This window comes from Brachypodium distachyon, chromosome 1 (assembly GCF_000005505.3).
Source record: "Brachypodium distachyon strain Bd21 chromosome 1, Brachypodium_distachyon_v3.0, whole genome shotgun sequence".
NCBI classification, from domain to species: Eukaryota; Viridiplantae; Streptophyta; class Magnoliopsida; order Poales; family Poaceae; genus Brachypodium; species Brachypodium distachyon.
In genome coordinates this window covers 15330794-15355829 of record NC_016131.3, presented here as the reverse complement: position 1 = coordinate 15355829, position 25036 = coordinate 15330794, and the positions used below count along the sequence as shown (strand labels likewise).

Below are 25036 nucleotides of genomic sequence, written 5' to 3'. Positions count from 1 at the left end.
GACATCTTGTACAAGTCGAATTTCAAATCAATCACAATAGACAATAGATAGACTCCATCACCACTTTACTTTGTTGATTGTTGTCACTCTAGATATGTCAGATATGCGAGTTATCGTGTAAGCAAGCAATCTGACGCAACAAAAAGATTGAAAGCTCACAACTTCCAGCTGTATCAGTTTAGAAGAACCATTATATGACGCATAATAAAGAGTTGCATTCTTATGGCTATATATTTGGCTGTATTAAATTTTGCAAAAAAAGTGCACAAAGATAAGGCTTGAATTATGGTCTTTGATTCGAGAATTTCAGTTGTGCAAGAAATGTATGCGCCGGCCGGTATCTTGCAACGCAATACTCATTCCGTCCCATATTAAATGACTTTCTATTACACGTATCTAGACATCTTTTAGACATAAATGCATTCATATTTGAACAAAATTGAATCACTTGATACGGGACGGAGGGAATAAAGGATGAGTCCTCTCAAAGTCTCGGTTGCAATCAAAGGACCCACAAATCCCTCAAGGATGTTCCATTCTATCCCATGGGGTGCTATGGCTGGGGTTGCCATAGCAGCAGCAGCCGCCTCTAACCGCCACTAAATTTTCTAGTGCCCTCTCCCCTTCTGCAGTGCCATTTATAGCTTCCCCGGTGCTCTCTCCTCCACGCCCCAAAACCCCAGAACAAGCATCTCTCTGACTCTCTAGAAGAAGAAGAAGAGTGGAAGAAACAACCATGGTGCAACAGCAGCACAGGATCTACATACTGCAGTTCGACAAGGGGGAGCCGCCGGAGGAGGAGCAGCTGTCATGCTCGCCCAAGCAGCCCGCCGGCGCCACCGGCCGCCGGATCATGTACTACTACCATGACTACGGCAGCAAGAACGGCCGGCAGGCGTCGGCCAAGTCGTGCTCCAGGCCGTCGAGGTTCCTCGGCATGCGCGGCTTCTTCGGCTTGCTCCTCATCTGCTTCCTCTCCGTGTCCACCTTCCTCGCCGCGCCCGGCAGCTCCTCCTTCTTCTCCGGCGAGCAGCAGCGGGCCGCCGCCGCCGCCATGGCCACGGCGGGCGCGCCGTGCGCGGCGGTGCGCGGCAACGACACGCTCTGCTGCGACCGGACATCCGAGCGCGCCGACATGTGCTTCGCCCGCGGCGACGTGCGCATGCACTCCGCCAGCTCCTCGTTCCTGCTCGTCTCCGGCAATAAGGAGTCCTCGCCGGCGCCGGGGAAGAAGGAGGAACAGGAGGAGAGGATAAGGCCGTACACGCGCAAGTGGGAAGCCAACGTGATGGCGACCATCGACGAGGTGCGCATCCGGCGCGTGCACCCGGCGCACGGCGGACCCTCGGCCCCGAGGTGCGACGTGGTGCACGATGTCCCCGCCGTGCTGCTGTCGACGGGAGGGTTCACGGGGAACGTGTACCACGAGTTCAACGACGGGCTGATCCCGATGTTCGTGACGGCGGCGCACCTCCGCCGCCGCGTGGTCTTCGTCATCCTCGAGTACCACGACTGGTGGATCACCAAGTACGGCGACGTCGTCTCCCGCCTCTCCGCCTTCCCCCCCATCGACTTCTCCGCCGACCGCCGCGTCCACTGCTTCCCGGAGCTCATCGCCGGGCTCCGCATCCACGGCGAGCTCACCGTCGACCCCGCCCGCACCCCCGACGGCGCCACCTCCATCGCCGACTTCCGCGCCCTCCTCGACGACGCCTACCGCGGCCGCCTCCTCTACCTCGACCGCCTCGCCGCCGCCCGCAAGCACCGCCGCCGCCCCCGCCGCCGCTCCGCCATTAATTCCGTCGAGATTGAGAAGCGGCCGCGACTGACGATCGTGTCGAGGACTGGATCTCGCGTGATCGAGAACGAAGAAGCCGTGGTGTCCCTGGCGAGCGAGATCGGGTTCGAGGTGCGGGTGATCCGGCCGGAGAGGAGCACGGAGATGTGCAAGATATACCGGGAGCTGAACGGCAGCGACGCCATGGTCGGGGTGCACGGCGCCGCCATGACCCACTTCCTCTTCATGCGGCCGGGGAAGGTGTTCATCCAGGTGGTGCCGCTGGGCACGGACTGGGCCGCGGGGGCCTACTACGGGGAGCCCGCGGCGCGGCTCGGCCTGCGCTACGTGGGCTACAAGATCCGGCCCGACGAGAGCTCGCTGGCCCGCGAGTACCCCGCCGGCGACCCCGTGCTCGTCGACCCCGCCGCCGTCGCCAAGCGCGGCTGGGACGTCACCAAGAAGGTGTACCTCGACCGGCAGAACGTCAGGCTCGATCTGGCCAGGTTCAGGGAGGAGCTCGTTAAAGCCCACCGGTATCTCGTCTCCTCCGGCGCCGGCGCCGCCTGAAATCGAATTGAGCTGGCTCCTTTGATTTGATCAAATCAAACCCAATCGGTCAGTCATCTTTGACCGGTTTGGTTAGCAAACAAACAACCGATCTCCCATACAGTATAGTACAGTTGCTATAGATTAAAATTTACACCTTCTTCCCCCCTTTGTTCTTGTTTACAGTATATAGCACAGTACCTACAACTGACTGATTAACTCGATCTGACAATTCATTTCATTTAGATTATATATAATCCTGTGTTGGATGTAACTGTGAATCTGTGATCGATCGATCTATGCTGGCCGTTTTGCATTTCTTTGTACAGTAGTCCTCAAGCTTGATTGTGAATATACATACATACTCAATAAAGGGGCTTCAGTTACAGTAAAATGCAGAAATCCTTCATTAATCTCGCATGGATTCATTCCACACCAATGGGAAAAGTGTTACGCGAATCGGCTTATTTCCAGGAGAAATTGAGGAAACATTCCCGCGTTCTAGCAATGAACGCGGCCCAGAAATCTGCAACAATCAGTAGTTGGTGGTGCTTGCAGGGCAAGAACTTTAAACGGCCTTTTGGGAGCTGTTTTACACGGGAATCCATCGGAAACGCATGCTAAAACCCGGGCAGGTTAGGCAGGGGGCTGTTGTTGTTTTCGACTTTCCTGCGTCGACGTTTCTCCTCCTAACCCCAAATATTCCCAGCTGGCCTAGTATTTCTTTCTCTGCGTGTGTGTGTCATCGGTTTGTTGAAACATACTAATCAGCTTTCGTTAAGCGTCAATAAAGCCTCCATAATTATTAACCAGACGCCATAAAGCTCTGCCACTGCTAACAGTGCTGCCGGATGGTGACTGGTAGTATCAGTATGGTGCATGTATATTACTCTTCTAGTGTACCACTAGATGAATCACTAGTTCTTCTCTTCTTTTTTCCCCAAAAAATTATCTTCTTTTTTGGGGTTTGGAACGGGGAGGAAGGAACGGCTAGTTGAGTTGAGAGTGGAGTCATCAGTCAATAGTTTTAGTGGGAGAGGTTAATTGTTTTAGCGCGCACCTAGATGGAAACACTAGTAAAAAGGATTAAGATAGGATAGGATAGCTCTCCTATGGCATGGGATCACCCATAAGCTCTTTCTTTAACCTGTTGCTGCTGTTGACTTGGCACATCTGATCGGTACTTACCTTTTTGGGTTACATGACAGTAAAATATACCACTGAAAATTAATGAGACGTGGCATGTTCTTTTTGTGGCAACCATAACCGTTTTTGGCTAGTTCAAAGCAGATTAACAAATGTGGGGTATATGAACGCGTCGTCGGTCTTGCGACGAAGAGTTCCAGAGTCCAGACGGAGCAAATCTATAATAAGCGCGTCGACTGAAATTACTCCAGTTTTGTGCGTATTAGCAGATTGAGTTGCGAAACGACATGATCTAGGGACAACAGAAAACGAGTAGTAGAGGCGTGCCCGGCGGCGTCGCCTGGCCTTGCATATCGGGCTGTCCGCCAGGCAGTGGCTAGCGAGCAACCAACGGGCAGTGCAGTGGAATCTCTCACTCTGACAGCCATGGGTCATCGGATAATATTAGCAAAGCAAGTGGCAATCGTACTCGTTTCTTTAAACGCGTGCGTGCTTGCCGTTCCAGCTTCCAGGCCGGTCCACTGCTTGCAGCAGCAAGCATCCACAAGAAGGGAATTCAGACTGACGGATTGCCAGTTCTGAACTTGACTTTGCCCGCCTGGCCAGCCGTCGATGATAATGGATTTGCGTCCGGGCAGGCTCGGGAGCTGGAGTGATTGTTCACTTCAGCGGATGGGACTTGTCACTTTCTGTATGTGGATCGAGAATTCAAGCGAACCTGCCTGCTACAGTTTGTGTGGGAAGAAAGAAAAAAAAAGTCGTCCTTGAAACAAAACAGAAACCAGAAATTTGAGTGACACACGCGTCGAGAGGCCCACTGTAGCGGCACTTCTGCTTCGAGCATCAGATTGACATCTTGTGTGGGCTCTGTTGCCAAGACGTGCTGGGCTTCTTCTCGTACTTTTGTCAAAACCTAATCCTCCGCTAAATTATTCAAAAAATAAAAAATCCTCCGCTAAATTTTTTTAAGGTAATAAATAAGTTAGAGGACGCATCAGTGGCAGACAGGCGGGCCCGGGGACCGAGTCTCCCGTAATCCCGTTCTTCTCCACTCTCATACTCTCCGCAACCTCCCTCTCATCCCCGACGCCGGCAGAGTAACCGCGAGTCGCCTTCTCTCGACCTCCGCAGTTCCCTTCTCCAGCCCCTCCGTCCCAGCGGACTCGATTCATCTTCTCGTCCCCCTCCCCGACCAGAGCCCCGCCCTGATTCGGCGAGGTTTTGGTTCGGCCGGCGAGCTCCGATCTCGGGGTGGTGATTTCTCGGGAGCCATGGATTCCGCCGCCGCCGTCCCCGATTCCGCCCTCGCTTCCTCCACCTGCGCGCATTGGTAACCTCCCTCTGGCATCGCCCCGCCCCTTGCCTGCTCTTAATTTGCTGCTGCTTTGTTTTCTGCTGGTTCGCTGCTGTTGACTGTGCCTGGAAGGATTTCAAAGCAGCTGACGTCGGTTTTCATCTGAGAGACCAAAACTTCGTGCTATACTGCTATTGCGCATAGCTGAGACGTGGAACAGTAATCGATAAGATTAGCCTTGCTTGGTCGATAAACTAGCATTGAAAGGGCCTTCCATACTCATCTTATTGCTTTGTCAGTAAAACTAGCCTTGCTGGGAACATCAATAGGACATTGATGATGTTTTCGTTGTTTTGGATCGAAATGATACATCGTGACGATAGTTATATGATGGTATCACAATGCAGTTTGTACAACTCTTTGCTTGCGGATGACGTGTCATTCCATACTCATTTGACCTCAAGAGTTAACTGGGGAGTATGCATGAACCACTCTTCATTCATGAATTGCCATAAGCTCATGCTTGTCAAATTAGTTCCTTGTGTGTTGGAGGAACAAAGGTAAGGTAACTAGGATTGTAGATTGCTAAAATATGTTTACAGATAGTTCAGTTTGTATGTGTCAGATTATTTAAAGTCTTTCTGATTATATTTACAAGTTTCCAACAAATAGCATTGTTTTCTGGAAGGAATTTTCTCATATTCAGTTTTAGTTGCATTTAGATTACCCAGTCAAGTTTTATTCAATCCACCACTTCAAGGAAAATGTTTGGTGACAAGTTTTCTGCATGTGGATTATTGACTATTGTTCTCTGCAAAATTCTTCAGTACGCGAGAAATTCCATCTTCAAACATTGCACTACATTCTGCACACTGTGCTCGCAACCTTCAAAAGTGTGAACATTGTGGAGATATGGTTCCAAGGAAGCATATGGAAGAACACTATGATGAAAAGCATGCACTGGTATTTCTCCAAATTTTAATCATACCCAAATTTATTCTTCTTAATTTTACTTCTGGAAATATTTTCATTCTCATGGTATTCTTTCTATGCCCGTGACGCTGCCAATTCTAGATCTTACATAGAGCCAACACATCAATCTGCATTCCTGTTCGGATCCTTCCAACCAATTATAGATGCAGCACCATAGGAACATGTGAAAAGACCTCGATGTCGCCTAGAGGGGGGGTGAATAGGCGTTTTAAAACTTCTACGGATTTGGCTCTATATATCCTAAATGTGGAATTAAACTAGTCGGATATTTTCAAGCACAAATCCTAAATATGATAGGCTCAATTGTAGTGCACCAACAACTTAAGCTATAACAAGATGAGCACTTAATAAACAAGAAGCTAGCACAATATATAAGATAGCACAAAGCACATATAAGATAATATATGACTTCAAGCACGATGGCTATCACAAATTAAAGCACAAGTGAATGAGCTCGGTTTAGGAATACCCGAGGCACGCGGAGACGATGATTTATCCCGATGTTCACTTCCTAGGAAGCTAATCACCGTTGGAGAGGTGCGGGCACCACAAGAGGTAACCTGAATAGCTGTGAAAGGGCACACCCAACTCCTTGAGCCTCCCACACCAAAGTAGGAGCTCAATCACTAAGATGGCTAGCTTTTTCCTCCACTCCGGAGATGGCAAGCTCCACAACCACTTCACAAAGCACCACAAAGGAGAACCTTAGGCCTCTTCACAATCTCCACAAAGAGGTCATCGCGGCAACAACCACTAAGCTGTCTAGGAGGAGAACCTCCAAGAGTAACAAGCTCACAGGCTCTCACTCGAACTAATCAAGGTGGAGAGCTCAAACCAATGCATCAAATGCAAAGGAAGAACACAAGAAATGCTCAAATCCCTCTCTCCCAAATCTCAACCAAATCAACAAATGGAATGGAGAAATTGGAGAGGAGGAACAAAGGAGGAGATCAACAAATGATCCCTCCAAATAGATCTACAAACTCCCTTTAATTTGATGGGGGATTTGGGGCTTGGGGGAGGTGGAGAAAGCTCAAAGGAATGGGGATTTTTTGAGTCTAGGAGCTTACCTTCCCGTTGGGGAAGAAGCCCCTTATATAGGGGTTCTCCCGAATCTGCCCGTTGGGGTCAGATTCCATAGCCCAGAGGTTCCGGACGAAATCCGGACCAAAAAATCGAACAAGAAAAACGCTACTAGACTCACCCGGAGGTTTGCCCGGAAGTTCCGGCCTACAAAAAGCTGCATAACCACTCACACGAAAACGGCAATAACTTTTGCATACGAACTCCGATTTCGATGAACTTGGACTTGTTTTGAAGATAACAACGAGCTCTATGAACTCACACAGATATCCAACAAAGATCAACCAAAAGAGATGATGCAAAATATGCAAAGGTTTGAGCACTCTACGCACGACGAGTTCAAGCTACCGCCCGAAAGCCCCTCTTGATAGAATGGCTATCGAACCTATAAACCAGTCACTCACAATACTCCTTGAGACCGGTAAAACTAGGAAAACCTAGCTAGAATATACCTTTGCCTTGAGCAATCCACTTTAGGTTGATATAGGCGTCAATGCTCGTCTCATGTTGGAATCCTTCGCTTGATCACGGTCACTTGGTGAAGATACTCAATTTGCTCCCCCATACTCCAATGTGGGAGACCTTCACTTTAAGCTCATCTTCACATGTACATTATCACCAAATGGATGGCAAGCTTCAAGCATGTATCTTCTCGGGATGCTTATATTGAGCTTGTCCTTTGTCAATCTTGATGACCGTCTCCATATGGGCTATATAAGATTGTTTCTTCAAAGCTCGCCCATATGTATCACCTAACCCTCAACCAAAAATAACATAGACATAATATGGGTTAGTCCATTAGTGCAATATACAATTGCTTACCATATGATTCATGTATATAATCCTCGGAGTGCTTTTCTTGATCTTGCTCTTCTCAACCTTGATGAAACATCACCACTTGATCTCATCTCTCATGGGCTATATGAAATCTTCCTTTTTGATCCAAACCCATGAGTTTCAGCTAACCCACATATAGATATACCAAATACATAGTTTATGGGTTAGTTCACAAAGCGCAATTGATAAATGCTTACCACACCGCTAGATCTCATGTGGTACATAATTACGCTTGTGAGTTGACCAACTTGAATCCAATATTTGCACTTATTCTTGGTCAACCTTCATCTTTGCTTTACTCCATCTTTATGATATCATGAATATCACTTTAGTCCTCTAATATCACTTTAGTCCTCTTCATCTTCTAACACAAAATCTTGAGACACCAAATGGATTCTTCACTCGATTACTTGCTCCATGACTTGGTTAACCATGACTCAACTCATGAGCTCAACATAACCTTATCATGAAACCATATGTTGAATCCTTATCTTGAGAATCATTCTCTCAAGATATTAATCCTTCACGGGAACTTCACTTTCTTCTTCTTGACAATATTTGATATACTAGCATTCCTTCATATAAAGCTCAATGCAAACACTTATCCAAATGGATTGTCATCGGATACCAAAACCACACATTCAATTGTCAACTCTCATTATATATCTTTATCTTCATGACATTTATCATTGAATTAACCAAGTGGTCTTCATTCATTGCCTATGAAACATTCCTTCAAATATATCTCAATTAAAACATTAGTCCATAGGAATTGTCATTAATTACCAAAACCACACATGGAGCAACATGCACTTTCAACATGGATATGTAACCATGAACCAGCAAAGGAGAGCATTCATTATGCAAGCACTGAGTTACCATGGATTTTTTTTTAAATGTCATTAGATGTACACCTTACTGCATTTTTATACTCTTGCATTACTATTAACTTACTTTCTAACACCACTGACATATGTTTATATTACGGTTATAGGTGAATTGCTCAGGTTGCAAAGAAACCATAGAGCATGAGCTGTGGGATCTTCATAAACGCATACAATGCCCTCAAAGCATGCTCACATGCCAATATTGTAAGTTTGAACTGCCTGCAATTGATATTTTTGAGCATCAGGTATAAACTGAAAGCTATTATTTTTTAGAAACGTGCAGTTATTCAAATATAGTATGTCTAATTATATCAGTTATCTGATACAGGATGTATGTGGAAATCGAACAGAATATTGCCAACCTTGCAAGAAGGACATCAGACTTCGTGAATGGATTGGACATGAGATCCTGCTCCACGCAAAAACAAATGTTGCTGCAGAATCTTCAAGGTAAAAGCATGGAACCTTGTGCTCATCCATGTAATCGTATAGTAGACAGATTCAATATAATTTTCAGTTAGACTAGTGCCTTTTACCCTGTCAATGTAGTTTAAAGAAAATTAATCCTGTCACATGTTTCATACTATTGTTTACCTTCATTCGGACTCTAGCCCATTCATGATTTAAATGCTTTGCCAGACAACAAAAGTTGGTATTTCTACTGTGGCATCTAATAAGTTAATATTGGCTACAAATTGAGCTTATCTGATAATATTTCAAATGTTAGTGCCAGAACCATGCTGGAAAAAGAAGAGCGTGCTCCAGTAGAACAGCAAGAGCAACAACGCAACCAACTGCTTCTCACAATTGCAATAACCGTAATTGCAGTTCTGATTGGATCCATTCTGTTCCAAAAGAAGGGTTGAAAGCACCAAAAGGCAGTAACGCTGGACTTGTTGCTTGTATTGATGTTCCCAGAATACAAATCAGTCTTTTGATGTCTCTTTTATGCATCAATTGTTTCGTAGCCAACGGGCTGAACGTATTCACCTAGTACTGTTTAGAATACCACTGTACAGAAATTACCTGACCTTTGTATGCCAAAATGATACGCCTATTTACAGTGGCAACAAAACGTTGATTTTCTTGGCTGCAGCCAACTGATGTTCATCATAGCTATTGGTCAGTTTTGTCACTCAAATGATAGTTATCTTGTCATTATCATTTAGAAAAATCTGCTCTTTAGCAGCAAGAAGTGTAAAGTTGACCCAGTTTAATATTAGAAGCAATTGATAACACAATGCCTCGTCTCAAAATGCTACAAATTCAGAAACTTGCAGGACTTTGTTCTCTTTAAATTTGAGATGGAAATCTTTCTCACAGAAAGGTTCATCCAGGAGAAATAGACTTCTGAGCTTTCTGTTTACCACAAGCAGTCCGTGCCAACACACCACAGGTCCACAACAGAACAGCCAGCAATTACAACAATCACGAAAAACACCCTACTGTGGTAAGATGATTGTGGTATGACCCAGTTTGCAAAAGAAAAGAAAGGCTCATGCCTGATTTCCTAACTAACTGGCACAGGTTTCTTCAAATGGCTTGCGGTAAATAGCCCGTATTTGGATGGTTCCATGTCACTGATCTTCCCAAATTTTTTGTCATAGAAGCCCCATAGCTCGAACCTGTTTCAAACCAAAACATCAAGGACTAATTGCAGCATGTCAAGCAGATGTTATACTAAATACCTCTGTCAGAGAACAACACATACCAGTATGCCAAGAACTGAAATGGAGCATACTTGCCATAGATGTTATGTAACTCCTTACCAACAGACTGAATGTTGCTTGCTCTTTTATGAAACTGCATTAAAACCCAACATTCTTGGCATACAGAAACGGTAAAACTCCATGAATGCTGAAATCTTCAAGCAAGTTTTTAGAGGAAAAATACCTGTTTTAGATGCCTAATTGTCTCAGTATCAGCTGGGATCGTGTGGAAATATCCCATACACATGAGAACATTGGCACGAGTGAAAGGGCCAAATCCGGAGATAGCAGATAACTGGACATTCAGTTTTTCGTATGTCGATGGAATTGTAGGCAGCTCTTTCGTGGCTGGTAAAGACATTTTGCGCATTTCTTCAAGCTTTTCTAGGCATAACTGTCCTTCTACAATGCTACGTGCAAGCAATATGATCCGCTTTGCACGATATCCAAGGTTACAACGCTTGGCTAAAAAGTCTTCATCAAGATTGGCCAATTCTTCTGGCGTAGGGAAATCTCCAATGCAATCTTCTGAGTAAGGATCATCGCTCAAGCTAAGCTCTGAAGGATCAAAGGAGTCACATGCACTGCCTGTTTCACTTGCAACCAAAGGTAAGCCAGTCAGTTTTTCATCATTGGTAGTACTGGTTGCTACTTTTGAATCCTCCAAGCACCCGAACTCAGTAAATTTCGTTTCTAGCTTGACACGAACTTTCTGATTCTTGCTGCGCTTCCTTTTGCGCTCCCTGATTGGAGGCGTCCTTAATTGCAAATCTTCAGTGCCAGATGAACGTCTCAGGTCCCGTTGAAGCTCGCACAGTGCAGTAGCCATCGACAATGTTCTTGTCCATCTGGAGTTAAACAAGGCAGTATAATCATATAACAGACCTTGCAAATGCAGCTAAAAGGTACTAGAACACTACGCACTACTGAAGATCCCAAATTTGCAGCTACACTGGAATGCAGAGGGAAAAAAGAGACTGATGAACGTACTGGCAATTGCAGAGGAGGATGCACTTGACCATGTCCTCGAACAGCGTGGGCGAGCGGAAGATGCGCCCGAACGCGGCCTCCCTCGCGGCGGCGTGCATCGCCTGGAACTCCGCCACCGCCCTGCCGTCCTCCTCCGACAGCCGCAGCATCCGCCGCACTTGCCCCTGCCATCCATCCAAACACCCAGGAAGTTCCGACCAATCAGCCAACGGGGAAACAAAGAAACGTAGCGGCACTCGAATACTCGATCGATCGAAAGCGGCTGCTTGCTTACGAGGATGCAGTCCCGGTCGAGCGGGGAGAGGGCGGCGGCGGGGCCGCCGAGGACGGAGACGAGGAGCGCGTCGGAGGGGCGCGCGGGGTGAGCGGAGACGCGGACGAGCAGCGGCACGGCGGAGGAGGAGGACGGGAGGCGGAGCGGGCGGAGGAGCGCGCGGGTGGCAGGGTCCCAGCGGTTGGGCGCCATCATGAACAGCCCGTGGCTGCACACGGCCGCCTCCAGGTCGAACGGCGCCGCCCCGCCGAGCGGGAGCTCCAGGTCCAGGTCCACGCGGTGCTGCGTGGCTGTGGCGGTCGCCATGGCCGGGTTTCTCGCTTGGGGATTTTCGGTCGCCCGCCGCCCGCCGCTTTTCTGAAGCTGGTAGGAGGAGACTGATCGGGTACTGAGAGCAGCTTGGGTTTCTGAAGGTACTAGCCGTTGAAGAATGTGTTGGGTCGAGAGATGTCTAAAATACGCCGCTAGTTTTAGAAACTCGATTTAACGAGTACACCCTCCGTTCCTTTGAATTTATATTACATGTATCTAGACGTCTTTTGACACGGATACATCATATTTGAACAAATTTGAGTCACATCATATGAGACGGAAGAATTACTTGAGTCAAGTAAAAAACGCACACATAGCACCTTAAATTGTACTACTTCCTATACATATGCAAATTTTGGAGCAAGTGAACGACATTCTTTTGTGGATGGTGATACAGTTTGGTTTAAGACTGGGCACCGGACAAAAATTTGAGAAATCATACTAGCAAACCACGGTCCAACCTTGGCCAGTTTTACTCTTTCCACTAGCCTCAGTTTGAGTTGTTATGTGTATATTTCTGAGTTCGTGGACTAAAGTGTCTATCCGCTCCGAGTCTATGGACTAGTGGTATATTTTACTCTTCAGATATTGAAACTAGGGCTGCAAAAGCGTGACCCTTAGGATACCGCATGACCCTTCTTAGTTCAACCAAATGAACTAAAATTTTAAAATAATATAACTTTTTGAAAAACTAATTTATTTTTTTGAACTAAGGAGGGTCAAAGGATACTCCGAGGGTCACCATGTTGCACCACTAATTGGAACATCGTGAGGCTTATTTGGCACTACCTTCGATCCTAAATTATTGTCGTTGTTTTAGTTTAAATTTGCACTAAAACAACGTTAGGATCGGAGAAAATAGCAGCGTATTTTTAGTCACTACTCAACTCCTCTATTGATATTTGAGGAGATCGGATGTTCACGACCAATGCTCTCAGAACAAAAAAAAATGACATGAAGCCATGAAGGCCGTCGAAGGTTTATTATTAGAAACAAAAAATGGATCGCACAGGTTCTCAAGTTCGGGATGCGTCGAGGCCGATCGAAAAGGACAAGAGCGAGGCGGGGAGACCAAACGAGGAATCAAACGAAGCGTCCGTCCCCCTCAGCCGTCGCCAGCCAACCAAGCAGCAAGGGCAGGGCAGGGCAAGGCACGCACGAACGCGAGCTCTTTCATTCGCTCGAGATCTCGTCGTCTGGCTCCTGCCGCGCCACCCACCCGCTAGCGCCCCCTATCCCAACCCATCCTCCTCTGCACCACCCAGGCGCCACCCCAGCCCAGCAGCAGCGACCAACTCCCCCCAGCCTCCCTCTCTCTCCCAGCGCTGGCGATGGCGGTCACGCGCCTCGCCGTGGCCGCCGCCCTCTCGTCGGCCCCGCCCTCCTCCTCCTCTTCCTCCTCTTCCTCCCGCAGCCGCCGGGTCTCCTTCCCTTCCTGCCGCCCTCTCCCCGCCGCCTCCTGCTCCCGCGCCTCCAAGCCCCTACACGCCACAGCCGCCGCCCCCGTCGTCGACGAGGAAGCCCCCGCCTCCCCTCCCCCCTCAGGTGCGCCCCTCCGTTGAAATTTCATCAGTCCCTTCGTTCAGATTTTAAATTGAGCTCTCTCCTCAGCCCGTAGTCGTAGCACGGGCACGGATTGGAGCGGTGGATGATGATTTGGTTTTTCGTTGTTTTGCCGATTGCAGACGTCGGCAGGGGAGTGGAGAACCTGGTGATCATCGGCTCGGGCCCGGCGGGGTACACGGCGGCCATCTACGCCGCGCGGGCGAACCTCAAGCCCGTGGTCTTCGAAGGGTACCAGGTGGGCGGTGTCCCGGGAGGGCAGCTCATGACCACCACCGAGGTCGAGAACTTCCCCGGCTTCCCCGACGGCATCACCGGGCCCGATCTCATGGACAAGTAAGGAGAACGTTGACTGTTTTGCTACTGGATCGGTTATGTTTGCGTGCCGATTTTTTTTGTTCATGGGATTGAGGGTGTGTGGTTTGGTTTGGACCAGAATGCGGAAGCAGGCGGAGCGGTGGGGTGCGGAGCTTCACCAGGAGGATGTGGAGTTTGTGGATGTTAAGAGCAGACCGTTTGTTATCCGTAGCAGTGACCGTGAGGTAAGCAAACTTGTGTGCTCTTCCTCTTGTTTGTGCTGTATTATGTTTTGGGAGTCTGGACTTGCCTCTTTTGACTGGGTACTATGGTGTGTGGATTTCGTGGTCATTCAATGGTCACTTGGTCACTATTAGTGTGGTTTAGTCAAAACTAAGGTCCATTTTAGATATCAAAGAAACAAAGGAGAGCTAGCAAAGATAGTAAGAACAATAATGGAGGATAGAAGAGTAGGCTTCGAGCTCTGAACCAGTGCAGTTTTCTATGTGCTTTACTTTTTAGTCATTGTCTACTCTTTTGCTCTCTGTGTATGACTTGACTATTACTTGTGCCGTAATTCGTCTCTCTATATGTATACTGTATATACCTATAGCAATCACCTCTTATAAGTCTACACTGCACAATCTTTTGCTGCACTAATCTCAGTGGATATGTAGGTAAAATGCCACAGCATAATTATTGCAACCGGAGCTACTGCTAAGCGCCTCCGGTTACCTCGTGAAGAAGAATTTTGGAGTAGAGGTATCAGCGCATGCGCAATATGTGATGGAGCATCACCGCTGTATAAGGGTCAAGTCCTTGCAGTCGTCGGGGGTGGCGATACAGCCACGGAGGAAGCGATATATTTGACAAAATATGCCTGTCATGTTCATTTACTTGTTCGAAGGGATCAGCTACGAGCATCCAAAGCTATGCAGGATCGGTAAGGCATTTCTCAATCTTTTCCTTTGAAAAGTATATCCTTCACTTTGATAATGTGAAAATAGCCTCATCTGTTCCTTATTAAATCTTTCACCCATGGATTGTCAAGGTTTCACTTATTTTGGGTGTTAGCATCTGTTGATAGTTTTAATGACTGTAAAAGTAATGTATATTATTTTTCTAGCTTTCATCTGTTCTAAATATTGTCAACTCATTCAGCATCTGGATTATGATGGCATTTAATTGCATGGTTATGTGTCGAGCTATCACTTCAAAATGATGGCTATATCAGCACCATTTTGCTTCATTAGTATTGAAAAATAGTGCCTGCTGTGAACTAAGCCTAGAGGCAGCTTGGTTCATATCTTTTGTTCACACTGTAGATACTGGAAATCACAATTTGCCTGAGATTTCAGAATGAAGACTATCATTGATTTGGAAACTTGTCTGTAGATGAAATTGTTTAGTTCTTTAAAGGATGTTAGCTCCTCTTCAGTTGCATGATGTATTAATGAAGTAAAATTTCAATTCCCTGGATGTTTGGTTAACAGGTTGATTATGGCGAATGTTTCAGAGTACTCAACAACCCCAACATAACAGTACATTTCAATACAGAAGCTGTGGATGTTGTCAGCAATCCCAAAGGCCAGATGTCGGGTATTCAATTGAGGAGAATCGATACGGGAGAGGAATCGGTTCTTGAAGTGAAAGGTCTATTTTATGGGATAGGGCATACTCCAAACAGTCAACTTTTACAAGGTCAAATTGAACTTGATAGTTCTGGATATATTTTGGTTGAGGAAGGCACAGCAAAAACTTCAGTTGATGGCGTATTTGCTGCCGGCGATGTGCAGGTAACTCCATCCTTCACTCCATGTGTGGAACTTCTAGATAGTTGTAGAATCTGTCCTTTAAAGAAACTCAAACTTAATCCTGCGGCAGTTCATGTGTGCCATCACCTCACCGTGTCATTGTCATAGCACTAGTATATCATGTCTTGATGGTTCAAGAATGATTTCCCGGCCTCTTAGTGTTTGGAAGGTTATGCGGTTGTGAAGTCCGATTTATTTTCCAAGACATGGACCCTGTACCCAGTCAGCCAGTCACCATTAGATGTCTATCCGTGAAATAGACATGTTCAGATCTACTCTTAATTATTTTAGCCATTCTCATGACCATTTTGGTGTTCATGCATCTTTACCTGCAGGATCATGAATGGAGGCAAGCCGTTACTGCAGCTGGATCTGGATGTATAGCTGCTTTGTCAGTCGAAAGATACTTAGTCACCAATGATCTTCTTGTTGAATTTCACCAGGTATTATTTTAACACAAAATATGTTTTTATGTCAAATGATGCATGTGTCAGCTTCATTTTTCTTGGCCATTATTTCAATGGAATCAATCTCCTATGAATATGATCACACTATTAAGATTGCTACATAGCCACATTGGGTTGTGTACAGTTAGACTTCTATCATATAATGTATTGACATAGCCATGTGAAATTTTAATGATCTATTCTATAAAGAACATCGTGAATGGATGAAACTAAAGCTATTACTGATCATGCGTGCTAGCGTACATAATGCGCCTTCATCTTTTTAGGGCTAATCTTATGTAGCAACCGATCAAACTTACATTACACAATTGTTTGTTCTATTTTTTTGAATTAAACTACAGCCTGTTCGAGAAGAAACAAAGAAAGAGATTACAGGCAAAGATGTTGAGATGGGCTTCGATCTATCTCACACAAAGCACAGGGGGCAGGTACTTAACATATGTATACATAACTGGTCTAATATTGATGCATGCATCCATGTCATACCTAATCCTGAGCGTTCTATATTTGCAGTATGCGCTCCGGAAATTATACCATGGAAGTCCACGTCTCATTTGTGTTCTGTATTCTTCTCCCACGTGTGGTCCCTGCAGAACCTTAAAACCAATATTGAACAAGGTTAGTTCTTAATTTTTGGACATTGAACATCATGAGACATTATTCTAGCTGGATAAAATTGTCCTGCAGCTATTTTCACAGTTACCTTCAATCTGCAAATAACTTTACTTTCTGATGATTTCCTTGAGTACTTGACCATTGCGTACCCATAGTCAAGCCAGTACCTAGTGCTTCAAATTTGGATATGTAAAGAGCATTCGGATGCTTGTTTTCCTGATCCATGCTCCTTGAAGAAACGCTTTACCAACAAGTCACTGTATATGGATGGATCCCAATGCTCTAAACGAATTGAATCAGCATATGCTCATACTTTCTGCATTGGATGGCTGCATGTATAAAATTGCAGTCCGGAACATCCTTGCAGCTATGGAATGTTTTGGAAGTTAATAAGAACTGCATCGTGCAATTCAAGGCAGCAATGTTTTCCAGTGATAAATAGTGTTGACGCTTGTCACGAACCTTGTCATTTTTCACACATGCCACCAAATAGGAGTATGGGCCTTATGTATATGTCCAATACAGTGGGTACAGAGACAGATGTGTCAGGTGGTCGCAACTGATCTTGTTTTAGTTTTTGAGTTTCTTATATCCTAGATGGCATGCTTTTCTATGCTTGGTGATACACTGTGTGATAACAGTGGTAGTCTTCTAGGAACCAGGAATATACCACTTGAGTGGTAAAAGTTAAAAACTTGACGCTCAACTACCAGTGGGTGCTGCAGTGCAAGTGCAACACTCATAAAGTGCTGATATTATGATATACAAGTTCTCTTCCATTATGTGTTACTTTGGTTGTTTATCTTTTTGCATGCTAACAATGGTACCTTGTCCTTACAAAATGATTTTTCTTCCAGGTTATAGATGAGTATGACAAACACGTTCATCTTGTTGAAATTGACATCGAGGAGGATCCTGAAATAGCAGAAGCTGCAGGCATCATGGGAACACCGTGTGTTCAATTTTTTAAGAACAAAGAAATGATCAGGTTTGCTACTTCGATTGGTTCTGCTAGTTTTTCTATATAAAATTAAAGTCAGTTCATTTTTGTGTGTATGTGCTCTCTTGTAGGAAGTGATACGTTTCATATATTTTTCAACTGAACCACACGTGCAATTTTGAATACATCTTAACTAAACATTGGTTTAGCTGATATATCAGATCGTATTATTCTTGGTGAATCTTCTTTCTTACTCTTGGAAGGCCAGCCTTCTCAGTCTTACTGATCCTTCTTAATCTTGGGAAATGCAGGACTTTCTCTGGCGTGAAGATGAAGAAGGAATATCGGGAGTTCATCGAATCGAACAAATAGCTGAGCTCAGTGTTCGTTGCAGGTTTTTGAAGTGTAATGGTCTCCCATTTATCCGTGATTGACTATGTTTAGATGCCACTCCGGTGGCCAAAATTTTCGGTCAAATCTTCAGATGGGCCGGGCGCAGTCTGGTGCGAGAGGAAATTAGCGAATCGCTCTTATTGAATTCAATGGGGGCAAAAAATATATATTCTTTTGTACAATGTACATCCTATTAACCCCCGACGTCTACAATGTGCATACTTTTATACGTCTTCTCTCACCAGTAATCTTCATTGCACTAGTTAACTTGCACTCTGTTTACGACTCGTCAACTGTTCCTGTGTACGTTTGCTGGGGCATCTCAGGCAGGGAGATCCGGAGATGAATTATTCCCAGAGCCGGCATGACCTGGCATCGGGCGCGGGACCTCTTGGCTCTTGCCAGACGGTTTCATGATTTCATCCAATCCACATGCCACCCGTCATCCTGATCCCACGCAGACGCCGCCCGCAACAACGTTCAAATCTCACCGCCGCTCCAGATCAGATTCACTGATAAAAAAAAGAAAAGCCGAAATTTAAAGCCCGCGGCGTGATAAACAGACACGCAGCGCAGACGACAGAGAACTCCGGAGTCCGGAGAGTGCCGCCGCCAACATTCAACCAAACCAGGTCATGGAAAGAGAAGGACAAAAAAGAAAAAACTTCCAGACTGACCGAGACGAGTCACTCCCTCCCTCCGCCACGCGTCGGCCTGCCCTGCCGACGCCGACGCGCCGCCTCGACACGGCCAGGACGGGACACCGCACGCACCAGAGAGCGCTCTCGCCGCAGCGAATTTTTTTAGCGACGGCATCCTCAAGAAAATATGCTCCGTTTTATCCCAACCCAAAACCGGGCAAAGCACAAGCACCCCACCTCAAATAACCTCCTCTCTCGCCCAATTACATCCAGCCCCCGCCTCAAATAAATTCCCCCTAAAAAACGCAACAAACAAAAGCCCCGCACAGCCACACGCCATCGCCCCAGCCGAACCGACCCGGCCCAACGAGAGAGAGAGAAGAGAAACGCACCGGCGGCAACGGCACCGGCGACGCGCACCGCCGCAACAATGGAGGTGGCCTCCTCTTCCTCCTCCACCTCCCCGCCGCCCCCTTCCAAGCCGAGCTTCCGCCTCCGCCTCAACCCCGCCGCCTTCCTCCTCCGCCCCGTCTCCCCTTCCCCAACCCCTCCTCCTCCAGCTCCCACCCCTTCCTCCTCATCCTCCGCAACCCCTCCCAAACATCCATCCACCGGCGGCACCACCACCAACCCGCTAATCGCCTTCCTCTCCTCCATCCTCCCCATCACCACCCCCCGCACCACCACCACCACCACCACCCGCCGCAGCAGCAGCGGCAGCTCGCCAATCGCGGAGCTGCGGAAGGCGGCGGCGGCGGACGCGGAGGCGGAGCTCCAGCTCGCGGGGTGCGCGGTGCCGCTGTTCCGGCCATACGTGGCGCGCCTGCCGTGGCACGGCGGGACGCGGGCGTGGCTGTCGAAGCTGTTCCCGCGGTACGGTCACTACTGCGGGCCAAACTGGTCGAGCGGCAAGGAGGCCGGGTCCGTGCTCTGGGACCGCCGCCCCGCCGACCACCTCGACTTCTGCTGCTACTGCCACGACATGGCCTACGACACCCACGACCAGGCCCAGCTGCTCCGCGCCGACCTCGCCTTCCTCCGATGCCTCCAGGGCAGCCGCACCACCCCCGCCCTCGACGGCGCCGCCGCCGCCGCCGTATACCGCTCCATGTGCATCTTTGGTCCGTCCCCATCATCCTTCGCCCCCGATTTCAGTTTCCGACCGCTTAATTTTGCCCAATTCCTCTGTGCAATGTGTGCATTGCGTGTACGGATGATGGGAGATTGGTCGTGAAATTTTTCTCTTGTGTCTAATGTGACATTTGCGTATGCGTGCGTGTGCAGGGCTCAAGGTGATCCTGATACCGTATCGGACGAACCTGGTGCGACTGCAGAAGGGGCCGAATTACGGCGATGTCTTCGCCGATTTTGTCAAGAGGATGGCCTCGTCTTCCGGCAGGCCGACGACCGGCGGCGGCGAGAAGCAGAGATTGTGAGGCCCAACGAGTCAACGAGATGATGATCCGTGCCAATGGCGCTGGATTGAATTGCTCGGCTGATTGAGATGTCGCAACTGTATATAATTACAGGTTTTGACGAGGGAGAGCTTTATGTACTATCCTCCCGTCTCTAATTGTAGTAACTGATCAAAGAACTTTGGAGTTCTTAATGTGGAGAGATCTCTAATGTAAATATAGCTTAGCGTGTGATCATTGATATCAACAATGTGCGCCTCTGGCGACAAAATGAACACAGCAAAGTTGTTGCACGGCTGTTTCGAAGAACTCTCTGGCTTTACACCAATGACACTGTTAACACTTCTCTCTGTATTTCATTTCATTTCGTTGATCAAAGTATTAATCCCAGTTGCTTCATTCGGAATTCAGCCATACTTAGAAGGGATTGTTAGATCTACATCGCTATAAATGAACACACTTGGAACTAGCAAGTGTGAAAATAATCGCTATATATATTGTAGTTGCACATACGTCCTATTGCATGCGCGGTCCATGATCAGATGGAAGATCTAACTTGTTCTCACATAAGAATGGGGAAATAGCCTTGGGAAGTACGTGTGCTTCCCCTTGACAATAAACCAATACAGAGAGAAGCAAGGGACGTGAGCAATGGCCATTGCGAGGTACCTGCACCAGATTAGCTTTGTTGTGAGGATCACGTGGTCGATGGATGATAAAGTTAACTTGAGCTGATGGAGGCACATACCATAGAGGAGCCCCGGACGATGAAAGGTCGAGAAATGGGTAAGGCCACCTGATGAAGAAGGGAACATAGTTATATAATCAGAGGTAGAAGTATAACTAAACAAAATTAGGAGCATCAAGTAGACAGAAAATTGGATAGAATTTACTAAACTAGAGCACATCCAATTTTATCCACTCTTCGACAGATCTAAATTTAGTCAGAAGATAGGTACAAATATTTGTACTCCATAGAACTTTCGCTGTACGGTCAAGCTATTCAGAAATCAGAACAGAGAGAGAGAGACACACACCCTCAGAATATGTCCAACACATGTCGAGATCTCTTGGATAAACTGTGTCACATGCTGATGGCTGTGCACATTAGAATATGTCCATGTCCAACACACGTCCATATTTCTTGGATAAACTATGTCACACGGCCATGGAAGAGCAGTGTGACACATTTGAGCATTCCATTGAGAAATTTGTTTTATTTTCCACTTCTATTTTTGAATTTTACGGCAGCAATTTCAAGTTTTAACTTTACAATACTTCATGGGATTAAAAGAGGCTTTCATCTTCTCTCATTGTATCATGTTTAATTTAACAGAAACATATTTCTGACTCGCAAAATGGCCAATCGAATGCATTCCATTAAATTAAATCTTATGAACCAAACAGTGGGTGTGGGATCTACCAGGATAAACCTCCGCAAGCATGAAGAACCCACTGGAACGTTACATAGGCACAGCTCCAGAATACGAAGAAAGCCATCCGGTACCAGGGAAAAGGCTGAAAAACACAAGGTCCAAGTGAAGAAGTAATTAGTTTTTTTTTGTTAATGAAGAAGTAATTAGTTGAACTAACACAAAAGGCAGAACAATAATGGCATGTAATCTTACCATATTGTTGAGAATTGTGTCTATTAGTAGAAAAATAGCATTGAGAGAGTGCATACCATCAGTGACCTGAAAGAAATTTGAAAGGACAAGGAAAACATAGCAAATCTTAAGTCATCAGTCCTAAGAGCAGTGAACTTAGGGTATATGAAGGCAGCATAAGCTTATCAAGTTATGTGGGAAGATTCCAATTTTGCATCTAAGATTAGATTATGATGGAAATAAGAGAAGGCAAGCCCATGGAGGCGATAAGCATTGAGAAAATGTATGCATATAAAGACTGAAACAAGTCTATTTGCTAGCTCAAATGCTCCAGGACTGTTTATAAGTTTATAACTATTAGATGGCATCTGCTTATTGACATAGGCTATGTTCAGCAGTCACACACACAGTTTTGACTTTGGAGTTTATAGTATGGTTCTTATCACTCCGTATAGTTGGTAACTACTCTGCACCAATGACACAGAACTGAATATAAACAGAGATTATATAGGAGTTAATGCCAAGTAATCTTGAACAATTAACAATGGAGGACTGCGAGTGTTTACTATTCAAGCAGAATAAAGTACTCCCTCCGTCCCAAATTAACTGACGTGGATTTGTATAAGAATCTATACAAATCATTCTTATACAAATCCACGTCAGTTAATTCGGGACGGAGGGAGTAGTACACATCCTGGAATGCTCACATACCATGGCCAACCCAAACTTATCACGATAAAAGAATGGCACAAGTAGTCCCCAAAATGTGACATCAGTCAACATTGTCGCTCCTGCACTAGCCTGCAAGATCACCAGGCAACAACATAGCCAATTCAGGTATTTGTTCACAAGCAGAAGCTCATTTTGCATGGTGCAGCTGAAGAGGTTTTAGGAAAACGCAAGTATGAAAAAGGACGGGCAACATAGAAACAATATAGTTAAGCTAAAACACTGTTGTGTGCATGATTCTTTTTTGTGTGTGTATTTACTGCTGAATCACATAATCACATGACATAATGTCGAAAGAGCATAGAAGGAAGCTATGATACTGGTAGGAGGTAGCTGAATGATCTCTGACAACTAGCTGGACAAACTTGCAGCTAAGTACATGCACTTAATATATATGAAATAGGTAATAACTAACCATTAAATAGTACCATGGTGTATAACTGTATATTCTAGCAACCAATAGCAGTTGGATTGGATTGACAGAATTGTTGAGAAAACACATAGCATATCCATATATACAATCTTATAAGGGCAATTATGTTCAGACCTGGTAGATGATTTGCATGCAACGCCCCCAGAACCCAGCTCTTTTCTCGTTTGCTATTTGTTCATAGTAGCTTGTCATCTTGTCTATTTCGTCCTTCTTCCTTTCTCCAGAAATTGAAGAGGAAAGATCACGATTTTCAACATCACCATTAAGAAATCCATGAGATTCATCAGCTTTTCTCAAGTTTTTCTTCGAGTATGCCCAACATCCATGAGCTGATATAGCAGTCGCAAACTGAAGGATGAAAAATAGTGAAGGCATGGTAAGAAGCTAAACTAACACAAAAGCACAATCAAGTCGGAAAAGGTGGACATGATTGTGCATGACCGCCTATAGAACTTTCCAGAGGCAATTACAACTTCGTAAGACACCATGAAGCAGAGAACATACCGCAAAATATATGGTGACCAATAAAAAGGTCCACCTGGAAAGCCAATTGGGAAAAGAAAATTAGTCAAAGAACAGTAATGAAACAAGTAACTAAAAGAGAGGCGGTCAACTGTATGCTTCTTGAATCACTACTGGAAGATGCAAAACATCCTACTGCAGATCCAACTGAAAGTAAAAAAGCTTCAGCTCTATATAGCAGACAACGGTATGTTTTCTAGCGGCAACTTCATCCAATGGTGGACTATAAACACGAGTGATGCTCCGGTGGCGCAGAGGAAGGGTCTGGCTTTGCCCACCACATGTAGACTTGGAAGCACTAAAAATGGTTAGTGCGTTTAAGGGTGACAGCCAGATTTTTTATCACTCATGTCTATGGATCAAAATGACGCAGGGCTTGGGCAGAGACCGGTGCAGCTGAACTGCATCTACTTCTCGCCCATGATGTAGTGTTCCATGGCGGTAGTGTCTCTGTCCGGGCTTAATTTCGAGAATTGAGGCCATCTCTGGTATTCGTGATCTGTTTTCTTACAATGAAGGCAATGTTTCACAAATCTTTATGTGTATTTTGCTGAAAAAGGACACGCATGAATAACAACCACCCAAACTTTAACGACTCTTCTCAGTGAGTACCATGCTCTCCCAATACATAGCGTCACAGAATCAGAATGGAGTACATATTTAGACACCACGAAGCTCTGCTGGAAAACGCTAACCAATTGTAGATACACAAGCGACATGTTTGTATGAACTGCGAGGACGTACGGTGCCATATGGTGATTGTCTCTCTACCTAGATTATCTGTGGTAGTTAAGCGAAGGTATGTGGGTGGGGGTGTGGGGGGGGGGGGGGGGAGAATACGTACTGCGTGTAGAAGTAGAAGACGAACAGGCCGTGGCCGTGCGCGAGGACGTCACGGAGAAGGAGCGCGGCGGCGGCGGCGAGCGCGAAGGCGCGGTAGCCGAGGAGCCAGCCCGGGTGGAGCCGGGACCAGCAGGGGACCCACAGGTCCGTCGCGCGGAGCGGCGCCGCCGACCTCCGCAGCCGCGGCAGCAGCGCCGCGGCCGCGACCGTCGGCAGCGCGATGAGCGCGCCGCAGACGAACACCTGCCACCGCAGCCAGTACGCCGCCCCGTCCGCCGGCGTCGACATCGCTCCCTCGCGAGGCGGAGAACGAACCGAACCCTAACCGCGGATCACCCAGCTAGCTCGCGCCGCCGCGCCTGGTAGCAGATAGTGGGTTGGTGTTGGGGATCGGAGTCCCGGAGCCGCGACGACGACTAGGACGCTTTAGGCAAGGGGGAGCCGCCGAAGCCGAGTGAAATAGACGTGGAGAATGGAGGGAACACGGGGAAAACTCGTGGCCTAGCAGGCAACCGCATTGATGTGTGGCCGTCGCGGTAGCTGTTCTCCGCTGGTGGGAACTGCATTAACAGCAGCAGCGGAGGCCGCCGGCGTCTAGAAGCTTTCCTTTCCTTCCCTTCCCACGGCACGGCTGTTCCGACGTGATGGCGGCGTCGGCGGCGCAAGTGAGAACGTTCGGATGGCTGTTCCCCACAAATTTCCGGGAAATTTTGATGTGGGATATTTTTCTGTGTTTTTTGGAAAACTGTTGCTCGTTTTCCTTGGGGAAATTCCTGTTTGACGTTGAATGTTACCAAAACTGTCTGACAGACGTGTAAAAGAACCAGTTTAGGACATCCTACAGCCAAGTAGCCAACGCAAGTGAAAGTACTGGCCGCGATACGACCTCCAGTTAATTCAAGCATA

At 46.6% G+C, this 25036-nt stretch overlaps 6 protein-coding genes and 1 long non-coding RNA gene across 10 annotated transcripts; 4 read left to right on the top strand and 3 right to left on the bottom strand.

Moving 5' to 3' along the window:
- The first annotated feature begins 563 nt into the window (after positions 1-563).
- LOC100829143 lies at positions 564-2720 on the top strand. The gene has a single exon (XM_003559813.4). The coding sequence runs from the start codon at positions 737-739 to the stop codon at positions 2345-2347; it is 1611 nt and encodes a 536-aa protein (XP_003559861.1). The 5' UTR covers positions 564-736; the 3' UTR covers positions 2348-2720.
- Positions 2721-4458: 1738 nt separating this feature from the next.
- Positions 4459-9685, top strand: LOC100830289 (XIAP-associated factor 1). 4 transcript variants are annotated; one of them, XM_010236270.3, is made up of 6 exons: positions 4459-4802; positions 5174-5326; positions 5594-5729; positions 8674-8811; positions 8895-9016; positions 9294-9685. In XM_010236270.3, exons 1-6 carry the CDS (start codon positions 4744-4746, stop codon positions 9430-9432), a joined length of 747 nt encoding a protein of 248 aa, XP_010234572.1. In that variant the 5' UTR covers positions 4459-4743; the 3' UTR covers positions 9433-9685. The 4 variants fall into 4 exon arrangements, with proteins under 4 accessions (XP_010234572.1, XP_003562535.1, XP_024312666.1 ...); XM_003562487.4 differs by lacking the exon at positions 5174-5326 and having other exon boundaries at positions 4460-4802; XM_024456898.1 differs by lacking the exon at positions 4459-4802 and having other exon boundaries at positions 4809-5326; positions 9300-9685.
- A 129-nt stretch (positions 9686-9814) lies between these two features.
- Positions 9815-12018, bottom strand: LOC100828842. Its single transcript, XM_014897353.2, has 5 exons — positions 11540-12018; positions 11266-11429; positions 10460-11123; positions 10278-10369; positions 9815-10191 (listed from the first exon to the last, which is right to left on the bottom strand). The coding sequence occupies exons 1-5, from the start codon at positions 11843-11845 to the stop codon at positions 10077-10079; spliced, it is 1341 nt and encodes a 446-aa protein (XP_014752839.1). The 5' UTR covers positions 11846-12018; the 3' UTR covers positions 9815-10076.
- Positions 12019-13012: 994 nt separating this feature from the next.
- On the top strand, positions 13013-18176 carry LOC100829068 (thioredoxin reductase NTRC). The gene is made up of 10 exons (XM_003562483.4): positions 13013-13396; positions 13537-13750; positions 13851-13956; positions 14389-14654; positions 15228-15507; positions 15861-15968; positions 16334-16420; positions 16506-16610; positions 17465-17595; positions 17859-18176. Exons 1-10 carry the CDS (start codon positions 13183-13185, stop codon positions 17917-17919), a joined length of 1572 nt encoding a protein of 523 aa, XP_003562531.1. The 5' UTR covers positions 13013-13182; the 3' UTR covers positions 17920-18176.
- LOC112271478 lies at positions 17942-18740 on the bottom strand. The gene is made up of 2 exons (XR_002964477.1): positions 18618-18740; positions 17942-18452 (listed from the first exon to the last, which is right to left on the bottom strand). It is a non-coding gene; the product is annotated as an uncharacterized LOC112271478 (long non-coding RNA).
- A 247-nt stretch (positions 18741-18987) lies between these two features.
- Positions 18988-20290, top strand: LOC100829677 (mucin-2). Its single transcript, XM_003562485.4, has 2 exons — positions 18988-19702; positions 19866-20290. The coding sequence occupies exons 1-2, from the start codon at positions 19012-19014 to the stop codon at positions 20015-20017; spliced, it is 843 nt and encodes a 280-aa protein (XP_003562533.1). The 5' UTR covers positions 18988-19011; the 3' UTR covers positions 20018-20290.
- Positions 20291-20324: 34 nt separating this feature from the next.
- LOC100829367 lies at positions 20325-24803 on the bottom strand. The gene is made up of 8 exons (XM_003562484.4): positions 24132-24803; positions 23270-23303; positions 22880-23113; positions 22315-22404; positions 21625-21690; positions 21420-21514; positions 20745-20792; positions 20325-20665 (listed from the first exon to the last, which is right to left on the bottom strand). The coding sequence occupies exons 1-8, from the start codon at positions 24416-24418 to the stop codon at positions 20548-20550; spliced, it is 972 nt and encodes a 323-aa protein (XP_003562532.1). The 5' UTR covers positions 24419-24803; the 3' UTR covers positions 20325-20547.
- Positions 24804-25036: the final 233 nt, after the last annotated feature.

What these genes read in the sequence shown, in the direction of transcription:
- LOC100829677 (XM_003562485.4), top strand. Translation starts at nt 19,012, where the DNA reads ATGGAGGTGGCCTCCTCTTCCTCCTCCACCTCCCCGCCGCCCCCTTCC. An exon ending in CCGCTCCATGTGCATCTTTG is followed by an intron (nt 19,703 to 19,865) that starts GTCCGTCCCCAT and finishes GTGCGTGTGCAG; the next exon opens with GGCTCAAGGTGATCCTGATA.
- LOC100829068 (XM_003562483.4), top strand. Translation starts at nt 13,183, where the DNA reads ATGGCGGTCACGCGCCTCGCCGTGGCCGCCGCCCTCTCGTCGGCCCCG. An exon ending in ACACAAAGCACAGGGGGCAG is followed by an intron (nt 16,421 to 16,505) that starts GTACTTAACATA and finishes CTATATTTGCAG; the next exon opens with TATGCGCTCCGGAAATTATA. An exon ending in AAGAACAAAGAAATGATCAG is followed by an intron (nt 17,596 to 17,858) that starts GTTTGCTACTTC and finishes TGGGAAATGCAG; the next exon opens with GACTTTCTCTGGCGTGAAGA.
- LOC100828842 (XM_014897353.2), bottom strand. Translation starts at nt 11,845, where the DNA reads ATGGCGACCGCCACAGCCACGCAGCACCGCGTGGACCTGGACCTGGAG. An exon ending in CAATTAGGCATCTAAAACAG is followed by an intron (nt 10,370 to 10,459) that starts GTATTTTTCCTC and finishes GTTTTAATGCAG; the next exon opens with TTTCATAAAAGAGCAAGCAA. An exon ending in TTTCAGTTCTTGGCATACTG is followed by an intron (nt 10,192 to 10,277) that starts GTATGTGTTGTT and finishes GGTTTGAAACAG; the next exon opens with GTTCGAGCTATGGGGCTTCT.
- LOC100829367 (XM_003562484.4), bottom strand. Translation starts at nt 24,418, where the DNA reads ATGTCGACGCCGGCGGACGGGGCGGCGTACTGGCTGCGGTGGCAGGTG. An exon ending in GCATGCAAATCATCTACCAG is followed by an intron (nt 22,405 to 22,879) that starts GTCTGAACATAA and finishes GTGATCTTGCAG; the next exon opens with GCTAGTGCAGGAGCGACAAT. An exon ending in ATAAGTTTGGGTTGGCCATG is followed by an intron (nt 21,691 to 22,314) that starts GTATGTGAGCAT and finishes AATTTCTTTCAG; the next exon opens with GTCACTGATGGTATGCACTC.
- LOC100829143 (XM_003559813.4), top strand. Translation starts at nt 737, where the DNA reads ATGGTGCAACAGCAGCACAGGATCTACATACTGCAGTTCGACAAGGGG.
- LOC100830289 (XM_024456897.1), top strand. Translation starts at nt 5,103, where the DNA reads ATGATGTTTTCGTTGTTTTGGATCGAAATGATACATCGTGACGATAGT. An exon ending in ATGATGAAAAGCATGCACTG is followed by an intron (nt 5,730 to 8,673) that starts GTATTTCTCCAA and finishes TTACGGTTATAG; the next exon opens with GTGAATTGCTCAGGTTGCAA. An exon ending in GTTGCTGCAGAATCTTCAAG is followed by an intron (nt 9,017 to 9,293) that starts GTAAAAGCATGG and finishes TTCAAATGTTAG; the next exon opens with TGCCAGAACCATGCTGGAAA.